The 20,800-nt window shown below is 41.6% G+C and overlaps 1 protein-coding gene across 1 annotated transcript in view; it reads left to right on the top strand.

Annotated features, from left to right (window-relative positions):
• Nucleotides 1-20,800, top strand: part of MUC2 (mucin 2, oligomeric mucus/gel-forming) — a 49,133-nt gene that overhangs the window by 12,618 nt on the left and 15,715 nt on the right. The window contains exons 16-34 of the mRNA XM_050335820.1: nucleotides 197-448; nucleotides 1,348-1,400; nucleotides 1,679-1,788; nucleotides 2,215-2,366; nucleotides 2,802-2,940; nucleotides 3,482-3,592; nucleotides 3,895-4,074; nucleotides 5,069-5,308; nucleotides 6,432-6,588; nucleotides 7,597-7,725; nucleotides 9,491-9,638; nucleotides 10,399-10,442; nucleotides 11,074-11,271; nucleotides 11,663-11,692; nucleotides 12,058-12,552; nucleotides 13,190-13,375; nucleotides 14,534-15,103; nucleotides 17,612-17,830; nucleotides 19,454-19,687. Of these exons, the coding sequence (XP_050191777.1) occupies nucleotides 197-448; nucleotides 1,348-1,400; nucleotides 1,679-1,788; nucleotides 2,215-2,366; nucleotides 2,802-2,940; nucleotides 3,482-3,592; nucleotides 3,895-4,074; nucleotides 5,069-5,308; nucleotides 6,432-6,588; nucleotides 7,597-7,725; nucleotides 9,491-9,638; nucleotides 10,399-10,442; nucleotides 11,074-11,271; nucleotides 11,663-11,692; nucleotides 12,058-12,552; nucleotides 13,190-13,375; nucleotides 14,534-15,103; nucleotides 17,612-17,830; nucleotides 19,454-19,687 (3,647 nt within the window). The remainder of the gene's footprint in view (nucleotides 1-196; nucleotides 449-1,347; nucleotides 1,401-1,678; nucleotides 1,789-2,214; nucleotides 2,367-2,801; nucleotides 2,941-3,481; nucleotides 3,593-3,894; nucleotides 4,075-5,068; nucleotides 5,309-6,431; nucleotides 6,589-7,596; nucleotides 7,726-9,490; nucleotides 9,639-10,398; nucleotides 10,443-11,073; nucleotides 11,272-11,662; nucleotides 11,693-12,057; nucleotides 12,553-13,189; nucleotides 13,376-14,533; nucleotides 15,104-17,611; nucleotides 17,831-19,453; nucleotides 19,688-20,800) is intronic.

A 20,800-nucleotide genomic window follows, 5' to 3' on the forward strand; every position in this document is an offset into this window, starting at 1 on the left:
GTTAAAAATAAGTCTTCAGTTGGTAAAGTTTGGTTAGTGTTGTCATTTCTGATGTTTTTGTACTTTAATAAAATCTAAGGGAATGTTTTTATCATTACATACTGCACAACCAAGGAAACCAACATGGAAATGTCGAAGTTAAATTGTCCATTCCGCATTTCTTATTTATCAGTTTGTTTATTTTCCCTCCAGGCAGTGAAGTGTCTGCCTGTCCAGGAAATCAAGTCTTCCTTTACAACATTACAAAGTGCCAGCAAACCTGTCGTTCTCTTGCTGATGGTGAAAAGTACTGCTTGCAAGACTTTGCTCCTCTGGATGGCTGTGGCTGCCCAGCTAATACATACTTGGATAAACAGGATAACTGCGTGCCCATCTCCGAGTGCCCATGTTATTACAAGGGATCATACCTGGAACCTGGGGAATATTTTACAAAAGATGGAGAACGCTGGTATGTTTTATTGTGGCTTCTTGTTTGTGGGGATAAAAGATTTTAAAAAAATTGCTTACTAGCTGTAAGGTGCTTAGCTTTTTTGGTACTTTAATGAACATTTATAATACATTTCACAACATCTTTATGCTGAGCAAAGTATTACCCTTTTGCAATATAATTTATCAATAACTGAGAAGTGCAGCTTGCTTTGGAGCTGTGGGTACTGGCCTTCACACATAAATGTTATTTTGAAGCTGCACTATTAATAGGGCTTTGTTAAGCAGAGGTATAAAAAGAAGATAGAAGGCCAACTATATGTTATGTTACTGTTTCCTTTTCTGGCAGAAACAGATTACTTGTATTTGCCATAGGAGGAAGGTCCCCTTCATATGTATTTAATCTAGCATTGGCTTTTGAAAACAACTTTCACGATTCTGTTGTGTTTTGCCATGAACCTTGGCAATTTTTTGCTGCCTGCGTCATTGGTGCAAACTGTTATTACATTCTCTTGCCCAGCAGAAGCAGCACACAGGCCAACAAATTTGCAGCATGAGTTGAATAGGCATGAAAATACATTGTGTACCCAAATGAAGTCTTTGATTTAAATTCTCATTTTTATCTGTTTCATTATTATCCGTTTCCTGAGTCATCAAACCTGGAATATTAAGGATTAACAAAAGGGCTGTCACTCCTTAAAACATAACCTTTCTGTGCATTAGACCTAAAATCTTGCTACACTTTTTCTCCAAGTGAAAATTCTTGACTGTGTTTGAAAAGAATTGACCTTGAAATATCAGTAGAAATTATGCAGAATATCTTTGATAAATACTCTCAAATTTATATAAACCAATTCGTAGACTTGAAGAAATTGAGCTTGGTTGCTTTTTTTTAAATGTTTGCTTACTTCACTTTTCTAGCATTTGCCGAAATGCAAAGATCCAGTGTGCCTCAGTGAAAATAAGAATGAAAAGTAAGTGACATTCTATAAAGTAACATAAAATAAAAACCATAACCAACCTTCAAACCCAAACTACTTTCCTTTTGAATTCTCCACTTACTTGTTTTGCATGGGTTTTTCCATGTAAAACGTTACACATTTTCCCTTTGTTCTCTCTTCACTGAGCTTCTTTTTTTCAAAAGGATAGAGCATGTGCTGAGATTTCTGTCTCAGTAACTACCACCTTTCACGCACATTTCTTTTACTTTTTTTTTTTTTTGACTGATCTAAGCCAAAAATATACCTTTCAGGTGTAGAAGAATGTTCTTCTAACAAGACGTTCTTTGACTGCAATGCATCCTCAAAGTGGACTTCACAAACACCTTTACAACTTAGCTGTCATACCCCTCAAACTGATCACGTATGTATTCAACTTTTCTTCACATCATGTTTTCTTTATTCTGTATTCTTTAAATGACAGAGTGCTACACAGAAAATACAGCTGTAACTAACAGTTTATTTCTCTTTGGTTTAATCTTCCATTTTTTTTCTCCCCATTGATGTTAATCTGTTGCCATTTCATGATGAGTCCCCTTATAGTTTCCCTCTCTTTGTTTTTGCTGTGTCTTCAGTAGAGTTGCAACTCCCAAGTGAAATAGGATTTGTGTTCTTAGACAACCAAAATAAAAAAGAAAAACATTACTAACCTAGAAAGAAGAACCTTCTAAACCTAATAAATATCAGGCTATTTGGTTATAAATGCAGTTTTTAAAGTGTGCTTGTGAAGAAGTGGACTTAAAATGCAGTACATCATCATAAGGTAACCATTTCTCCTTATATTCTTTAGTTCCAGACAGAGTGTGTCTCAGGCTGTGTGTGTCCTGAAGGTCTATTTGATGATGGCAAAGGAGGCTGTGTTGAGGAGAAGGACTGCCCATGCATTCATAACAACCAGTGGTATTCTTCTGGACAGAAGATAACAGTGGACTGCAACACCTGGTGAATTATAATTTTTAACTCTCCTCTAGAATATATTCTATGCAGTATATTAATAGTCATGTCTAGGCTTATGTATTACAGTGGCTGTGAAAACTGCAACTATCATCCTTTATTTTCAGGAATACTTATTGCTATCTGAGGAAATACAGATTCTGCTGAAAGTACTGGGGCAGTAGCTACGTTTGTTTTCAGTAGGCATCTCTTGTTGGGAAAATGCACTCATTTTTTAAATATAAATGCTATCTAAAGATTGTATCTGACCAGAATTAAAAATCATGTTACAGGCTTAAACGCAGGCAAAACTATTGAAATTGAGACTTGGATATTGTGCACGTTTTCATATTGTGTTAGGCAACTGCTTGGTTTGTCCTGCAGTTTTCCAAATGGCACACTCTTGGTGATATCTAACAATTCAACTTCTCTGCTCTTTTCTAGCACCTGCCAAAAAGGGGTTTGGAGCTGCACAGAAAATGTGTGCTATGGGACCTGTATGATATATGGAAGTGGCCATTATATCACTTTTGATGGGAAATTCTATGACTTTGACGGAAATTGTGAATATGTGGCTATTCAGGTAATGCTCACCAGGAGGGCTGAAATGGCATTTGATTGCCTTGAAGATCTACTTTCCTCTTTAGTTTTGTCATTCTTTATTGCCTGCCATCTCTGTTCCTGAGGTGTTCACACATTCTGCCAGGATAAATTGTGTATTTCCAGTGCAGGCAAGCTGTGTGAATGCCACTTTTTCTTCTGATGGAGTGGTCATAAATTATATGTAACAGAACTATTTTATAGTGAGAGCTAACATCTCATTATCAATTGTGAAATAAATTCAAATTCTAAGTTTAGAAACCAAAGGTACTTATAATTAAATACATATTTGTCAGTTTGTTTTATTGTCCTACTCTTTTTCCCAGGCCAACACACTGTTTATATGTATGCAGGGAAATCTGTGTATATGATTGTGAGTCTGTAAAAATATATGTATGTAGGATCTCACATTTGAAGGAGCAGTAATGATTGCAAGACTTAAATGATTGTAATTATTATACCATTAAACTAAAACGAAATATTCTACCTAATGTTCTCATGCTTATTTTTTTCTTTTTCAATAGGATTTTTGTGGTGACAAAAATTCCAGCGGCTCATTCAGCATCATCACAGAGAATGTCCCTTGTGGAACGACAGGAGTCACCTGCTCAAAAGCTATCAAAATGTTTCTAGGGGTGAGTGATAATACTCAGTGAGTATATATCAGTATTCAAGTATTACCAAAAAGGTAATACTCCAAAGCCTCATCCCTAAAAGCAGCTGTAAGCAGTGTTAGAGGCCATATCAAATTAATCTCTGAAGATGTAGATTCTTTACAAACCTCTCATAAACACAAGTGCTGCACCACTCGTCATCTTGGAAAGTCATCCCAGACATTAAGCTATTAGTGTCAGAAAGAATTGTATTGTTATGAGTGCCTAATGTTTCCTCTCATCATAAAAGTTACTGTTACAATATTTCTCTTGTTATCTTTCAGAAAACTGAACTGAAATTGGAGAACAAAGAGTACAAAGAAATTCAGCGAGATGTTGGTGATGATGTGGTTTACTGGAACAGGACAGTAGGCCTCTACCTCGTTATTGAGGCTAGCAATGGTGTGATGCTTATCTGGGATAAGAAGACTACTGTTTTCATCAAGCTGAGCCCCGACTACAAAGTTAGGACCTGTCTGTCTTTTTCTGAAGTAGAATTATGAATAGATAAGGAAACATTAATGTTCTTTTATTCTGATTCCGTGTTTAGTTCCTATATCCTCTTCCCATTGATTAGCTTGCATTATTACTACCACAACTTGCAGAGGTGCCACTGGGGTTTCTTACAGTCTATCACAGTGGATTGCAGAGAATGCATAGCATAGTACTGCAGTAGAGCTAAACATCTAATGAACTCTGAGTTTGTGAACACTGACAGCCAACTATCTAAAGTAATTTAGGGATGCAAACTGACAGGAAAAGCACTTGGAAATCTAAATGCAATCTCAGCCTTTTGTTTAAACCAAACTCCCTATGCATTGTATGGAGATGGTTGTGGTTTCTGAAAATCACCATGCTGAACTGGAGAGTATTGAGGCATCGTATACACAAGGATGTACTATATCTTGAGGAGCTGATGGACCTTAAATAGCACTACCAAGAATTCACTACTGAGGGTAGATTGCAAAGTGCTTTCTTTCAATTAAAATGTGTCCCTGTAATTTCTTTTCCATGGATGAGGAAATAGTGCTCGTTATGTTAGAGGCTTTTTAAAAAAACATTTTTGAGGTGAATTGAATTACCTCAGGCTTATATTAATAGCTGAGCTATGATAAATGGAGAAGAATGGAAAATAAATTAATTCTTCTCAGCTGAAAAAGGCTTGGACACTCTTTAGTGTTTGAAGTGGATATGGAGACAGAGATAAGGAATATATACACTAGATATAATTGGTTTCAAGGAAGGAAGACATGGCAACTGAATAATTTACTGAGTCCACAGAAAAATAAAAATTTATTTTCTGTGCAAGTGATTTGGGAATAAAGAAGAAAGTGATAATTTACACAGACAGTCAGCTGTCATTTTTAATGTCAGTGTTTTGCTCTTACTTTACCAGACCCTGTTTCTCACTTCCATGGTATATCTAAAAACTGTGGATATGTCAATTTTCTTTTCAAGGGCAAAGTGTGTGGTCTGTGTGGCAACTTCGATGACAAGTCAAACAATGACTTTACAACAAGGAGTGGACTGCAGGAGCCCAATGCTCTGAAGTTCGGGAATTCGTGGAAACAGTCTCCCATGTGCCCAGATGTCACACAAGAGATTAGGCCTTGTGATATGAAACCACATCGGAAGTCCTGGGCAGAGAAAGAATGCAGCATCATCCAGAGCGAAGTCTTCAAAATTTGTCACTCCAAGGTTTGTAGAAGGAAGTAGATGATGGGACAGCACAGTGCATTTCTGTTACTGCAGCAGCAGGAGACCATGAGAAATTAATGAAGAGATGGTTAAAGAGAGTGATCTTGAATTAAGTCTTCAGTACAGCTACAGGTGTTAGCACATTTCAGCAAGCCTTAGTCAAAGTAGGCTGAGCCTCTGTGGCAATGGGACTGTGTCAGTAGTGGTGGCAGCCCCAGCTGTACAAACCCATACTCATCACCACAGCTTCACTGCTACTGCTTTGCAAGTCAGCTTCATAAATCTAACGTCTACGTCTGTGTTTGGCTGCAGTTGCACCACCTCTTGTTGAGAGACAGACAGTATTATAAGTTCTGAAAGACCTTGCAGTCATCAGACCCATCTCCTGACAGAAATGCATACTATACTTGAAAGGGTGCTGGTGAAGAGACTACTGCTTTTTGTAGTATTCAATCCACAGAAGGGAACTCCTTGGAGACCACTGACATCACGCAGTTTAGACAGGCAGCTGCTGGTACTGTGCCTCCAAATGGCCATAGCATACAGAGTTTGTTCTTAACTCACAGTAGAAAAGTCACAAATAATTGTCAATTTGTTTAACTTATTATATGTTTCCATGTGGATCACTTCAGCACCTAAAATCCAGTCTAAGTTTCTCCTCTTGCAATCCCAGGCAAAAAAATGCTTTGCTAATTTGTCATTGGATACACTTCAAATACTGACAAGCACAAAATTATCTACTTCATATTTGCTGTGTAGAGCAGCCTTTTTTACACTGCTCACCACTTGGTTGGCAAAGCTTGACAGAAGAAAAGAATTCACTGGCATCATTTCAACTTGGATTTGATGGCACTAAAATGGAACTCTGTTAGAAAATGTGGGCACTGCCAAGGACTTTTAATTTTTTCAGTCATAGCAAATTATGAAGGTGCTGTATTTTTAAGTCTATTATTACCCAAAATATATCGAGCAGCTTCAAGCCTGTAAATGTTTGTTTGTGATTTGGTAATTCTTAGAAACAGTCTCATTTCTGCTCAACTGAATTCCCATGTCTCAAGAGCTCTCAAACTTATTTGTAAACTAATCTGGAGATGAACTGGGACATCATTTCTTTCCCCCATAGGTGGACCCAGCTCCTTTCTATGAAGCTTGTGTTCATGATGCCTGCTCTTGTGACAGCGGTGGAGATTGTGAGTGCTTCTGTTCTGCAGTTGCTGCTTATGCCCAAGAATGTGCCAAGGCTGAGGCCTGTGTTTTCTGGAGAACTCCTGATATATGCCGTGAGTAACAGTTAAACACAACTGTATCTTTTTAGCTGCTGTCAGAAAGTCAGTCAAATAAATCATTAATATTATCACTGCAAGGTCATGCTGCCAGTGAAATTTATGTTCACAGCCTATCAGGGAACAAACAAGACTAGTAAATTTGTATATTTCAATTGTCTTTTATGCAGCCTGGCTTCTTTCCTTTTCTCCTTTTCCCTTTTTCACTTTTCCCTCTTTCCCCTTTGTCTCTCTTCTCCTTTTCTTTTTTGTTTTCCTTTCTGTTTCAAGTCATCCTTCCAATTGATAATTGGTGAACTGCAACTCCTGCTATCTTTTTCTTCTCACATTTCTTCAAATTATTCAGAATTTGATTTTAGCAAAAAGTATGTAGCACTCCTGTGTAAATGAACCTAATCAATGTTGTGTATGTTAATCAGTGTCCATTAGTGGTGCTAATACTCACAACAGTACATCATAAAATAGTGTAAAATAGTGTTTCAATATTACCCAAAAAGTACTCAAATCAAAATTTTGAGAATGGCAGAAATATAAAATTTCTTAATTTTAAAAATCCATTTTCTTTCAGAATTAGGACTATTTGTTGGTTTTAAGTGTAAGGAGTCAGTGAAAAAAAATTATAAGTTTCAGTCAGCTCTGATATATAAGTTAGTAAAAGCTCCTCTGTCCATAGTCATCTCAGGTGAATTTAAGCTGTATCCATAATGGCTCATATGCTTGCTCTTGACCCGCTGCAGGTGACTCACAGGCTATGTGATACAGCAAGATGGAACTATTTTGTATATACTGCAAAAAGTTTTAGGAGTTTGCTAGTAGAAATCTTAGTCACCAGAGGTTTGATGTATCCTAAGTTTAAGCACAGTAGCAGAAAGTCCAGGTCCTATACCTCAAGAGAAATTTTGGTGGCTCAACACGTAAATTTATTTAGCTTGCGCCTTTAAAGACCTGATCAGAACTGCATTCAGACAACCCTGTTTTTAATCAGCTTCTCTTTTTTCCCATCAGCAATATTCTGTGACTACTACAACCCTCGCAATGAGTGTGAGTGGCACTATGAGCCTTGTGGCGGTAATATCATGACCTGCAGGATGATTAATAATGTCAGCACCAACTTTTCAGTACCATACCTGGAAGGTAATAAATTCCTTGCCATTTTTGTATCCTGTTTTGTATAACTTTGTGTAACTTTTAATGAGTATGGAATAACCAGTCAGCTTGATGAGATGTTCCTAAATCTGCTATGTTTAATTTGTCTCCAGTCTTACATAAATATTTCCTATGATTGAATTTATTTATTGACATCAGTGGGTGATAGTTAAAATGCTGTCAGCCATAAAACAAGGTCTCTGCTTGGGTAATATCCTCCTACATGCAAGATTATTACACCACAGTTATTTTGCATCTCTTCCTAAGGTTTTTCAAGGAAGGAAAAATCTTTTATATGGCAAAGAAGCAAGTTTCTGATAACTGGGTTTTTTTAACCTTATATATGCATCAACTTATAACCTATTTATGCATCATATCATCTTGATTTTACGGGATTAATGTGCAGCATTCTGCTACCTGTACCCTGAAAAATATCTTTGATATAAGACACACGGATGCTGCTATGTATTGGATTCTTAATGGAGCTTCTATTTCATTTGTAGATGCCATATTAGTAGGTGAAAGTCCTTGTGCTTGACAACTGAAAAGGAATTTCATGTTATAGTGATTGCATTGATCCAAGAATGTGAATGACTTTACTAATGTCTTCTGTTTTACCACATGGTAAAGCTGGAGAAAACAGTCACATTTTTGGCTATGCAGTCTTTTTGATCTGGACTGGAAGCACTTATCTCCGGTTTAGGGATTGAAAAGAAATGTCACAAACTTGATCTTGCTTTGAACTGCTGTTAAAAAAATGAAAAGAAAAGAAACCACAAGACAAAACTCAAGGGGGAAAAAAAAAAACCAAAACAAAAACCAACACCAAACCCCCACCAAAAATTCCTAACCAAAATATTTTTTAAAAATCAGCAAATGTTTTAAAATAGATTGCCTTAGACTATTAGAAAGATTTGAAAAGTGTCAGAAGGCAGATTATTATATAGCCAATTCTCTTTCTAAATTATTTTTGTTGTTTATCTTCAGTAGAAACGTAGAGCCCACCTACTTTTGTTAGGACATCTTTATTACAGTTTGGCAGTGTGATGTGACTTTAAGTATCAGTTAACTATGCAGTACTTCAGTTTAAAGGTTATTTAGAACTCCAGGGCAGTATAAAGAGGATTTCATAAGAGTTTATTTGGAGTCAGGACACATTAAATAATATTTTTTAAAGTGTATTTATATGAAAAATGCAGTGAGAATTGACAGTTGATTAATCCCTTGCAGTGGAATTTGGATGACTGGCCAAGGGTATGGAAAAGTGCAGATAAACTATCACTTTGAGGTGGAGATACCTGGTCTGCTAAAGGCACATAAACAAGTTCTAGTGTTACAATAAATGTATTAAAACCCCTGTCTGTTAGAGAATTTGCTTCCATATTCCTCACAAAAGTGTTGTTGATGTAGTGATCTATAGAAAAATTAGGATGTTTCTTTGTCTTAAACTTACTAGCTGCCCACAGAAATGAATGTAAATTAGGGGGTTCTCCAAGATTTTGAAATAGGTAGGAAAAAATAACTTCCCTGGTTTTCATTACAAAACTCTGACTCAGTCCTCCTCACCCCAGTATTTTCAGTGAAAACCATTTAAGTCTTTTGGAAAGTTCAAGCATTGATTTGAATTGTTTTTGATTTCTTTCACTATGCTTGATTCAGTGAGAATCATTTTCCTTCAGAAGGTAGCCTATCACCGAGTTAACTTTTTATACTTTTTCTTCTTCCTCTATACCGTTCTACTTGTCATCAACAGGTTGCTACCCCAGATGCCCTAAGGACAAGCCTATTTATAATGAAGAGACAAAGGAATGTGTGCCTGAAGATCAGTGTTGGTGTTACATCGATGGAATTCAAGTTCCCCCTGGGCATGAAATACCCACAGAAGAAAACTGTACAATATGGTATATAAAAATTACAAAAACTCTTGCAGTAATTCAGGAAATAATTTATGTATGCTAAGTCCCTCATTTACTTTACTGGGCTTCAAGCAAATAGAGATTCAACTTCAGTTGAAGAGCTGATATATTCTTGCATTTCATAATTTTCCATAATCATCCAGTTTTCTGGTTGGTAGCCTTGTTATAAGTGTGTTAACAAATTCATTATTATTATTATTATTCTTTTAAGCAACATAAATGCCATAATGACATGAAACCTGGCTGAGTCTCTAGAGCAACCTTTTGATTCACGGCTCTTTGGGAAGAGAGGGACAACTCTGCTTTGCATTCTCACTTAAAACTGGGCTTCCAACATCACTGTAACCTGAAATACTCTATACTAGCCCTGAAAGAGATACTTGAGTCCTAACAGCTCAGTCATAGAGCCTTGTTGATGATAGCACTTATCCTGCTGGCTCCACATGGTGACCCTTTCTAGCTGTAAGTTCACTGCTCTGAAAAGCAGTTGTTATTGTACTGTCACAACTTGCAACACGATGTGCTTCATGACAGTTTTAAAATGTTGTACTTAAAGAATGAAAGTGAGGATGTAGTTTGAATGAAACGATGATAGGCAGTACTAGAGAATATTATATCCAGAAAAATATCCAGCAGTGTGAATCAAGATCAAGCGACAAACTTCTGTGTTTCTGTGCTCTTGGCTCTGCTAAGAGCTGTCATAAAACATCAGCAACGTTTTAATTTTTTAAAATTTTTCTTTTAGTGTCTGTGGCCCCTCAGGATCCATACAATGTAAACCAGTTACAGGTAAATAATGTTTGGGTTTTTCTACAAACAGTAATTAAAAAATGCATAGTTCCTACAAACAATAATTTTAAAAATGCATAATTTAAACAATGCATAAATAATTTAGAAAACTGCTAGGTCTGACTCTACAAAATACTTAGTATTGATTTAGAATAATTCTCTCCAGTGCCAGTGAAAGTTCTGAACAAAGAAAATCGGGCAGTGTTTTTGTTGAATCTTGTTGTTAGTACTTCTTGTTCAACCTTTATGTCATGTTCCTTCAGTTTTTCTCCCCATCTCCTATGTTTGAACTAATGGATTTCACTACGAGGGTTTGCACTTCCAGAATATGTAGTTTATGATTATGGGAAAGTGTCAGATAGTAAATTACAATTATTATTTCTCTCAGAAAGCTTTAAAACTTAATTACTAAGTCTGTTCCTCCAAACGTTTTATGCAGGACTTGATTAAATATGTTCTCATGTTGCTTTAAATGTGAAGATAAATTAACACATTATATTAGATCTAAAATCCAGGTACAACTTTGAAAAAGCATGCCTAACTCATGTAAATGGCCTCTTTTCCATAACTATTTTGCCTTTGCCTCTTACCCAGTAGTAGAAAAATTGCACAGTAAAGCTCTTTCTTGCAGGGTGTCCTTGTGTCATCAATGGAACGAGTTATGAAGTGGGTCAGACTGTGGCACAAGTACAGGATGGTGACATATGTATAACGTACATTTGTGCAGAAAATGGTTCAGTAGTTCCAAATGAAATCTACCCTTGTCCAACACCTTCTTCACCTACAATCCTTTCAACCTCATTTCCCACCAGTACTCTTACCACCACAGGTAAATCTTCAACAAAGATGTTGTTTAAAAATTATTTTCTTTAAGAAAAATATTTTGAAATATTGAAACTATAAGTACATGGGTTTATAGATGACACAGATAGAGCAATACTTAGGACACAGGTAGAGCAATACAGTTTTATCACACTACAGTAAGAAAGATTGTTAACATTTTGAGTTGATTTATTTCTTATAGAAGAAATTGTAACTATAAATGTACAGGGTGCCTTCCTAACTCTGAGAAACATATTAGCATCTCAAATATCCTAATGGGGTAGTAGAAATTTTCTCAGTAGTGTCAGCAAAGAATTATAATTAGAATATTTAAACATACTATTATATTTTTTGAAAGCTTGCAAATGTTGGAGTAATCTCTTTTTGTTCTATTTCAGTTACCACTACAAGCCATCCAGTGACTACAAGTAAGTTTTAAAATGTCAGCGTTAAAATATGTCAAAGAAATATTTAAAGGAGGAATAAAATAAAGACAATCACTACAGAAAAATATATTTAAACCAAAAATAAATATTTCTTTATAATTCCAAAAGCGTGATTGGTATAGACAGAAGAAGAACCTTTAAATGTTTCAGCTTGGTGATTTTATTTTGATGGCAAAACTTCCAGCTTAAAATCCTGGTAATATAGAACCAATTTTAGAACTCTTTTCTTTGGAAAGATGACAAATTACAATGCATTCCTCCAGTCCTTAATGGAAGAAAATAAAAAATCGATCTTCTCAGAATGTTCTCTGTAAACTCAAATGTGAAATCTCTGTCTTCTCTTGCAGCTCCATGCTTAGGATTAATCTGTGATTGGACTGAGTGGTTTGATGTTAGTAATCCTGAAAAAGATGGTGGTGACTATGAAACATACGATGAAATAAGAAAACATGGATACAAGATATGTGAAGCTCCTGAAAAAATTGAATGCAGGGCAGAGGATAAACCCGATGTGAGCTTAGAGGAACTTGGTCAGAAAGTGCAGTGTGATGTTACGTATGGACTAATCTGTAAAAATGAGGAGCAAGATGTAACTATGTGGCAACTTTGCTATAATTATGAAATCAGGGTAAACTGTTGTGAATGGCAAGAAATTCCCTGTGAGACTACACCTACACCTAGTACACCACAAACTGCAACTTCAACCACCACCAAGACAACAGTACCTCTCACCACTACATCCAGGATTCCAACAGAAATTACCACCTCACCCATACACATCACTTCAACCACAAGTGAACCTACACCATCAGTCTCCACTCCAGTAACTTCAACACCTCCAGGTATTTAACAGAAAGATACTCTCTGATTTTACCTTGCCATTGAAGAAATAAAAGCCTGTTGACTACTAAAGGCATGTACCCTTTATAGCATATGTTGAGCTGCACGGAAGTCTTAGTGCGGGTTTGGGGGTTCTATATTTCTGAGGGAGACAACATTCCTGGAATGACCAGTTGTGTGAGATAAAAGTAGGCCATGCTTCAGGCTACCATCACGAGAGGCATTATCTGTGTGGAGATGTGCAGAATTGCTTCATCAGGCTGACATCGCACCACAGGGAAATGTCATGAAAACCAGGCAGGAACATATTCCTGGATATACTTCCTAACAACAGCTTCACATCTCAGCTCTTACTCTATGAGTTAGTAAGCTCTTTATGTAATGAGGCAGATACAGAAAGCCCAATCAAGATCAAAAGCACTACTCCGCCCAATCTCTTGAATATTTGCAGGTCTTTCTGATTTTTTGAGAAGCACCTTCCAACAATGTCCCTAGTCCCTTTTCTAGGAGAGGAAGGCCATGACCCTGTTGGTGCTATAGCAGCTCCCTAATGTCTAATATTCTGTTCAGTGCACATTGAGTCCCACTCACGCATCTTGTGCCTTTGTCTCTTTTCTCTGTGCCTGCTGCTTCTAACAGGCCCAGGTTCATCGACACCGAGCACGGCATCCCCTTCAACAGAATCAACAACCACTACAACAACAGGCGAGACTTCCACCAGCACTGCCAGCACCCCGCTGCCCCCCAGCAGCACCACCAGCAGTAGCACCCTGGGGACAACCTCAACAGTTCCTGGAATACCAACACCCACCCCAACTACTGGAAGTACGTCCCTAAAACCAGTAATTCCCACCAAACCCCCTCTGCTTCCAACTACAGATTGAACCAACAAATGATTTTCTGGCTCTTTTGTCACTTTTAGCCTTGCTATGGGAATAATGAAGGTCTGTGAGCACCTGCATTTGTGCCTATGTATGGGATCAGGGATGGGTGTAACTGCTGGACATCTGCTGAAACAGCCTGTGCCCAAAGTTGGCTCTTGGGCTGGCAATTCCAGCAGGAACAAGAATTCAGGGGTCTTTGGGAAAGAAGGTCTTGGCTTCCCGAATTGTACAGGGCTCCGAGGATGTATTTCCTCCTGGTGGCCAGTTAGACAGATGCTGAAGTGATGGGAAATCTTGCTTTGGCTGCTGTTGGACCCTGTCCTTCCACTGTCGAGAATATAGTCATTGTACCCATAGTGTGCAATTGGAATGGGGCTTGGTTGTGTGACACTGTCATTTCAGGCCCTCTTTGGGCACAGGCTGTGCAGACTTTCTTCCCATTTTTTGCCTGGGTTGTCTCTGTGGCCATTGCTTCCACTTACCTGCAGTTCTGGGTGTAGGAAGCTTTGAAGGTTTTCCCCCTCAGGGTCTGGGGAAACGATTTCAGTATGCAGGTAGCCCCTTTCTATGTACACAAGCTCTGTGCAGTGGGTTCTCCCAGCGGTGCCATTAGTGCTTGTCTCTAGCTGTCTGTGCGCTGCTGGGGTTTGTGTCCTGTGTCTCCTTTCCCTGTGGTCATGCCCGCTCCGGTGTCTGTTTGATCCGTGAGACAGGGAGGTGGTGCATACGGTAAAACAAGCTGAGAGAGTGGTGTTAGTCCCTGCTTAGTCCTGCTCTGCCTCATGAGCGGCTCTTACGTGAGTGGTTCTTGCAAAAGAGAGGCCAAACAAAGCAGTGTTGACCCAGCTGTGAGGGGCAGACTCGGCAGTGCCTGTGTCCTGATTTGGGCCCAGAGTGGTCTGGAGGGCAAATAAGGGTAGGCCTTCCCACACAAGTGAGCTTTGTTGTGGCCAGGATTGGCTGACTGCTGTGGCAGTGTCTGAGGGGTGCTGCTGTGTGCAGTGGATGCCCAGAGCCCCACCCATGGGTGAGCAGGTGCCCCAGCTTGTTGCCTCTGTTCCGTCTGTTTCTAATTGTTCGTCTTGTTGTTGCCTCCCAGACTGTGAGTGCATCTGGTCGGACTGGATTGATGTGAGTTACCCAAATAGTTCTGACGTAAACGGTGGTGACTACGAAACGCTGGAGAATATTCAGACGACCATCTCCTCCTGGGTCTGTGCGAAAGTTGAGAATATTTCATGCAGAGCAGAGAAATTCCCTGACATTCCCATTGCAGATTTAGGGCAGACCGTGCAGTGCGATGTTAACACAGGGCTCATCTGTAACAATAAAGATCAGCACATAGGAGGTATAATACCGATGCCAGTCTGCCTGAATTACGAGATCAGTGTGTGCTGCACCCCCAACAGACCAGAGTGTCTTCCGCCTGTACATACCCCAACCACCACACCATCCACAACGACCAGCAAAATCAGTTCAACACTATCAACAACTTCTTCAACATCAGTGCCAACAGAGACTACCAGCGGAATCACCAGCACCACGATGCCCCCCAGCACCACCACCCCATGGACAACCACAACAGTTACTGGAACACCAACACCCACCCCAACTACTTCAAGCACATCCAGGCCCACACCAACATACACCAGCACCCTACAACCTCCAGGTACTTCTCTGATCTGGGCTCTCATGTTGTTCCATGCTGTGGGAGAAATGAAGGTCCCTGGGCACCTTCTGCCTCTGTGTGGGATCAGAGATGGCATTAGTTGCTGGGCATCCCCTAAAATGGCCTGTGCCCGAAGCTGGCCCTTGGGCTGGCTGCTTCAGAACTGTTGAGGATTCAGGGGTCCTGGGGAGAAGGTCTTGGCTTCCCTCATTCGACTTTGGCCTGTATGCTGGTACTCATGTTTGGCTTAGACAGATGTGGAACTCGTGGGAAATATTTCTGTTGCTGCTGTTCGACCTCGTCCTTCAGCTGTCAAGAATGTAGTCAGCGGACCCATGGTGTGCAACTGGAGCAGGGATTGGTCTGGGGCAGTGTCCTTTCAGGCTGTCTTTGGGCATAGCTGTGCAGAATTTCTTCCCTTCCTCCTCCTGCTCTGCAGTGTCAGTGCTAGCGATTGGCCGTGGTTATAGATGCAGGAAGGAAGCCCTTTCCAACAGGCTTTTGAGAAGCCACGTGCTGTGAACTGTGGTCTTTGGTTGATACTTTGGCTGAAGAGATCCACTGGAATTCTGGGAAGGCCTGCATCAGGCTGACATTGCACCACACAGAAACCCCATCACAATCAGGCAGGAACATATTCACAGAATCAGTTAGGTTGGAAAAGATCTCTGAGATCATTGAGTCCAAACTATGACAAAATACCACCTTGTCAGTTCGGCCTTGGCACTAATGCCACATCCAGTCTTTCCATAACCCTTCCAGGGATAGTGATGCCACCACCTCCTGAGAGAGGCCATTGTAATGTCTAAGCACCCTTTCTGGAAGTGAAGAAATTCCTCCTAATGTTCGAACTAAGCCTTCCCTGGCCCAGCTTGAGACTATGTCCTCTCATCCTGTTGTTTCTCCTCTCCTTTCATAATACAGAACTCCTTCCCTGGCCACAGCTTCCACTCTCAGCACTTACTCCTGGATACAGCAAGGTGTTTAGGTAATGAGGCAGAGCTAGAATTCCTCAGCCAGGTGGAAAGCTATTACTCCTTCTCATCATCTTGCCTATTGGTGGGTCTTTCTCATTTTGTGAGAAGCCCCTACCAGCACTATCCCTAATCTCTTTGTTAGGAGGGCAGGGCCATGACCCTATCTGTACACAGATTTCATGGAGTCTGCTTCCAGGGGCTAGGAAAGAAAGGCTTAGTGATAGGGGGGTTTCCTGTGCCAGGGGTAGGCTGATCGCTACAGGTCTGTGGCAGCTGCCCAACATGCAATTTCCATTCAGAGCATGTGGAGTCCCACTCATGCATCTTTGCCTTTGTCTCTTTTCTCTGTGCCTCCTGTTTGTAACAGGCCCAGGTTCATCGACACCGAGCACGGCATCCCCTTCAACAGAATCAACAACCACTCCCACTACAACAATAGGCGAGATTTCCACCAGCACTGCCAGCACCCCGCTGCCCCCCAGCAGCACCACCAGCAGCAGCATCCCATGGGTTCCTAGCTCATCAACAACCATCTCAACTACTTCAAGCACATCCACCCCAACACCACCATACACCCCCACCCCATCACCTCCAGGTACTTCTGCATTCCGTGCTCTTGTATATTCCCTTGATTCTGGAAAAATGGAAGTCCATAAGCACCTCCATTTTTGCCTCTGGATGGGATTGTGGATGGGTATAGATGCTGGGCATGTGCTGAAACAGCCAATGCCCAAAGGAAATCTTGCTTTTCCTGCTGTTAAACCTCATCCCTCAGGGGTGAGCATGTAGTCCCTGGAGCTGTGGTGTGCCATTGGATCGGGATTTTGTTTTGTGGCACTGTCATTTCAGGCGCTTTTGAGGAACAACTATGCAGACATTCTTCCCTAAGTCCTCTTTGTCCTGTCACTGCTAATGGTTGGCGTGGCTCTAGGTGTAGGAAGCAAACATTCTTCTGGCAGGCCTTTGGGAACAGTTTCACTCTGCGCACTGCCACTTGCTGTGAACTGTGGCCTTTGTCTGATGACAGCCTTTAGAACTCTGGGAGACCTTATATCAGGGGGGCAATGATCCAGAAGAAGATCACATGATAATCAGGCAGGAACTAAGTCCTATACATATTTCCTTCCCTGGCCACACCTTCCCCTCTCAGCTTTTCCATCAAGAGTTAGTGAGATGTTGTAGGTAATGTAGCAGTAGATAGAATGAGCAAGCTGGAATCCTTCTCCTCATCTCTTACCTATTGGTAGGTCTTTCTGATTTTGTGAGAAGCACCTTAGAGCAATAACCCCCATCTCTTGATAGGAGAGGAGGGCCACGACCCTGTCTGCGCACAGATTTCAAGGTGTCTGCTTCCTGGGGCCAGACAGGAAGGGGTCCTTGTAGAGGCCTTTCCTGGCCCAAGAGCTGGCTCACCTCTTCCCATCTGTGGCAGCTGCCCAAGTGTAATGCAGTTTCTGTTCAGTGTACTTTGAGTCCCACTCATGCACCTTGTGCCTTTGTCTCTTTTCTCTGTTCCTGCTGCTTCTAACAGGTCCGGGTTCATCGACACCGAGCACGGCATCCCCTTCAACAAAATCAACAACCACTACAATAGGCGAGATTTCCACCAGCACTGCCAGCACCCCGCTGCCCCCCAGCAGCACCACCAGCAGCAGCACCCCATGGGTTCCTGGCTCACCAACAACCATCTCAACTACTTCAAGCACATCCACGCCAACACCACCATACACCCCCACCCCATCACCTCCAGGTACTTCTGCATTCCGTGCTCTTGTATATTCCCTTGATTCTGGAAAAATGGAAGTCCATAAGCACCTCCATTTTTGCCTCTGGATGGGATTGTGGATGGGTATAGATGCTGGGCATGTGCTGAAACAGCCAATGCCCAAAGGAAATCTTGCTTTTCCTGCTGTTAAACCTCATCCCTCAGGGGTGAGCATGTAGTCCCTGGAGCTGTGGTGTGCCATTGGATCGGGATTGTGTTTTGTGGCACTGTCATTTCAGGCGCTTTTGAGGAACAACTATGCAGACATTCTTCCCTAAGTCCTCTTTGTCCTGTCACTGCTAATGGTTGGCGTGGCTCTAGGTGTAGGAAGCAAACATTCTTCTGGCAGCCCTTTAGGAACAGTTTCTCTCTGCATCCCTAGTCTCTTTGCTAGGAGAGGAGGGTCATGACCCTGTCTGTGTACAGATTTGCAAGGAGTCTGCTTCCTGGGGTCAGAAAGGAAAGGCAAGTGATAGAGACCTTTAAGAGTGGGTTCAACTCTTTCCATCTCTGGCTGCTGCCCAACTGCAATGCAGTTTCTGTTCAGTGCCCATTGAGTCCCACTCATGCATCTTGTGCCTTTGTCTCTTTTCTCTGTGCCTGCTGCTTCTAACAGGCCCAGGTTCATCGACACCGAGCACAGCATCCCCTTCAACAAAATCAACAACCACTCCAGCACCAGGGGAGACTTCCACAAGCACTGCCAGCACCACGATGCCCCCCAGCAGCACCACCAGCAGCACCACCCTGGAGACAACCACAACTGGATCACCTACATCCTCTTCAACTTCTGAAGGTCTGTTTCCAATACCAATAATTCCCTTCTGCTTTAGGACCTCATCCTTTAGCTGGCCAGAATATAGTCAATGGACCTATAGCATACAGCTGTTGTGGGGGGGGATTTGTTTTTTGGTACTGGTATTTTAGGCACTGTTTGAGCACAGCTGTGCCGACTTTCCTCCATTTCTCCTCCTTCTTTTCCCTGTCAGTGCTAAGGGTTGGCAGTGGTTATAGAAGCAGGAAGGAAGGATTCCCCTAGCAGGCTTTTAGGAACAGTTTCAGTCTGCAGACTGCCACTTGATGTGAACTGTGGTCTTTGGCTGATGACATCCAGTACTCTGTGAAGCCCTTCATAGAGGTGACATTACATTGCAGGGAAATCCTACAACAGTCAACTAGGAACATATTCCCTTCCCTGATAAACATGTTCCACACTCAGTTCTTACTCCATGAGTTATTGAGGTGTTTAGGTAATGAGGCAGAGATAGAAAATCCCAGCCAAATCAAAAGCATTAGTCCACTCCATCTCTTACCTCTTGGCAGATCTTTCTGATTTTCTGAGAAGTACATTCCAGTACCATCCCTAATCTCTTGCTAGGAGAGAAGGGCCATGACCCTGTCTGTGCACAGATTTCAAGGAGTCTGCTTTCCTGGGATTAGAAAGGAAGTGCTACTAATACAGGCCTTTCTTGTGCCAAGAGTGGGTTCACCTCTTTCCATCTCTGGCTGCTGCCCAACTGCAATGCAGTTTCTGTTCAGTGTACTTTGAGTCCCACTCATGCATCTTGTGCCTTTGTCTCTTTTCTCTGTGCCTGCTGCTTCTAACAGGTCCGGGTTCATCGACACCGAGCACGACATCCCCTTCAACAAAATCAACAACCACTCCACCACCAGGGGAGACTTCCACCAGCACTGCCAGCACCACGATGCCCCCCAGCAGCACCACCAGCAGCACCACCCTGGAGACAACCTCAACAGTTCCTGGAACACCAACACCCACCCCAACTACTTCAAGCACATCCATGCCCACACCAACATACACCACCACCCTACGACCTCCAGGTACTTCTCTGACCTGGGCTCTAATATGTTCCTTTTCTGTGGGAGCAATAGAACTCAATGAGCACCTCCATTTTTACCTCTGTATGGGATTGGGAATGGGTGTAAATTGCTGGGCATGTCCTGAAACATCCTGTGCCCAAAGCCAGCCATTAGGCTGACTATTTCAGAAGTGTTGAGGATTTAGGGGTCCATGGGAGAAGGTCTTGGTTTCTCTTTCTCAACCGGTTTCTGGGAGGTATTTCATAATGTTGCCCCCTATTATACAGATATTGAAGTGATGGGAAATCTTGGTTTTTCTGCTGTTGCATCTCATCCTTCAGCTCTTGAGAATGTAGTTCCTGGGCCCATGTTGTGCAATTGGAGTGGTGCTTGGATTTTTTGGCACTTTGGCATTTCAGGCCTCTTTGGGCACAGCTGTGCAAACTTTCCTTACTTTCTCCTCCTGCTTTGCCCTGTCAGTGATAACAGTTGGTAGTGGTTATAGATGTAGGAAGGAAGGATTCCCCTAACTGGCTTTTGGGAAGAGTTTCACTCTGCAGACTGCCACTTCCTGTGAACTGTTGTCTTTGGCTGATGACATCCAGCAGTACTCTGCAAAGCCATTCATGAGGGTGACACTAGTACAAGTACATGACAATCTGGCAGGAACATATTCCTGTGCATGTTTCCTTCCCTGATCACACCTTCTCCTCCCAGCTCTTACTCCATGAGTTATGAAGACGTTCTAGATAATGAGGCAGATACAGAAAGCCTCAGCCAGATCAAAAGCATTGCTCCTCATCTTCTCTTCCCTATTGGTAGCTCTTTCTCATTTTGTGAGAGACACCATCCAGCACCATCCCTAGTCTCTTTGCCAGGAAAGGATGGACATATGACCCAATGGATTTGCAAGGAGTCTGCTTTCTGGGGGCAGAAATGAAGGGCTAATGATAGAGGCCTTTCCTGTGCCAAGAGTGGGCTGACCGCTATAGGTCTGTGGCAGCTGCTTAACATGCAATTTCCATTCAGGGCATATGGAGTCCCACTCATGCATCTTTGCCTTTGTCTCTTTTCTCTGCCTCTGCTCTTTCTAACAGGTCCAGGTTCATCGACACCGAGCACACCACCCCCTTC

Source organism: Myiozetetes cayanensis, unplaced genomic scaffold (assembly GCF_022539395.1).
Source record: "Myiozetetes cayanensis isolate MyiCay16 unplaced genomic scaffold, myiCay2020 scf6-25, whole genome shotgun sequence".
Lineage (NCBI taxonomy): Eukaryota > Metazoa > Chordata > Aves > Passeriformes > Tyrannidae > Myiozetetes > Myiozetetes cayanensis.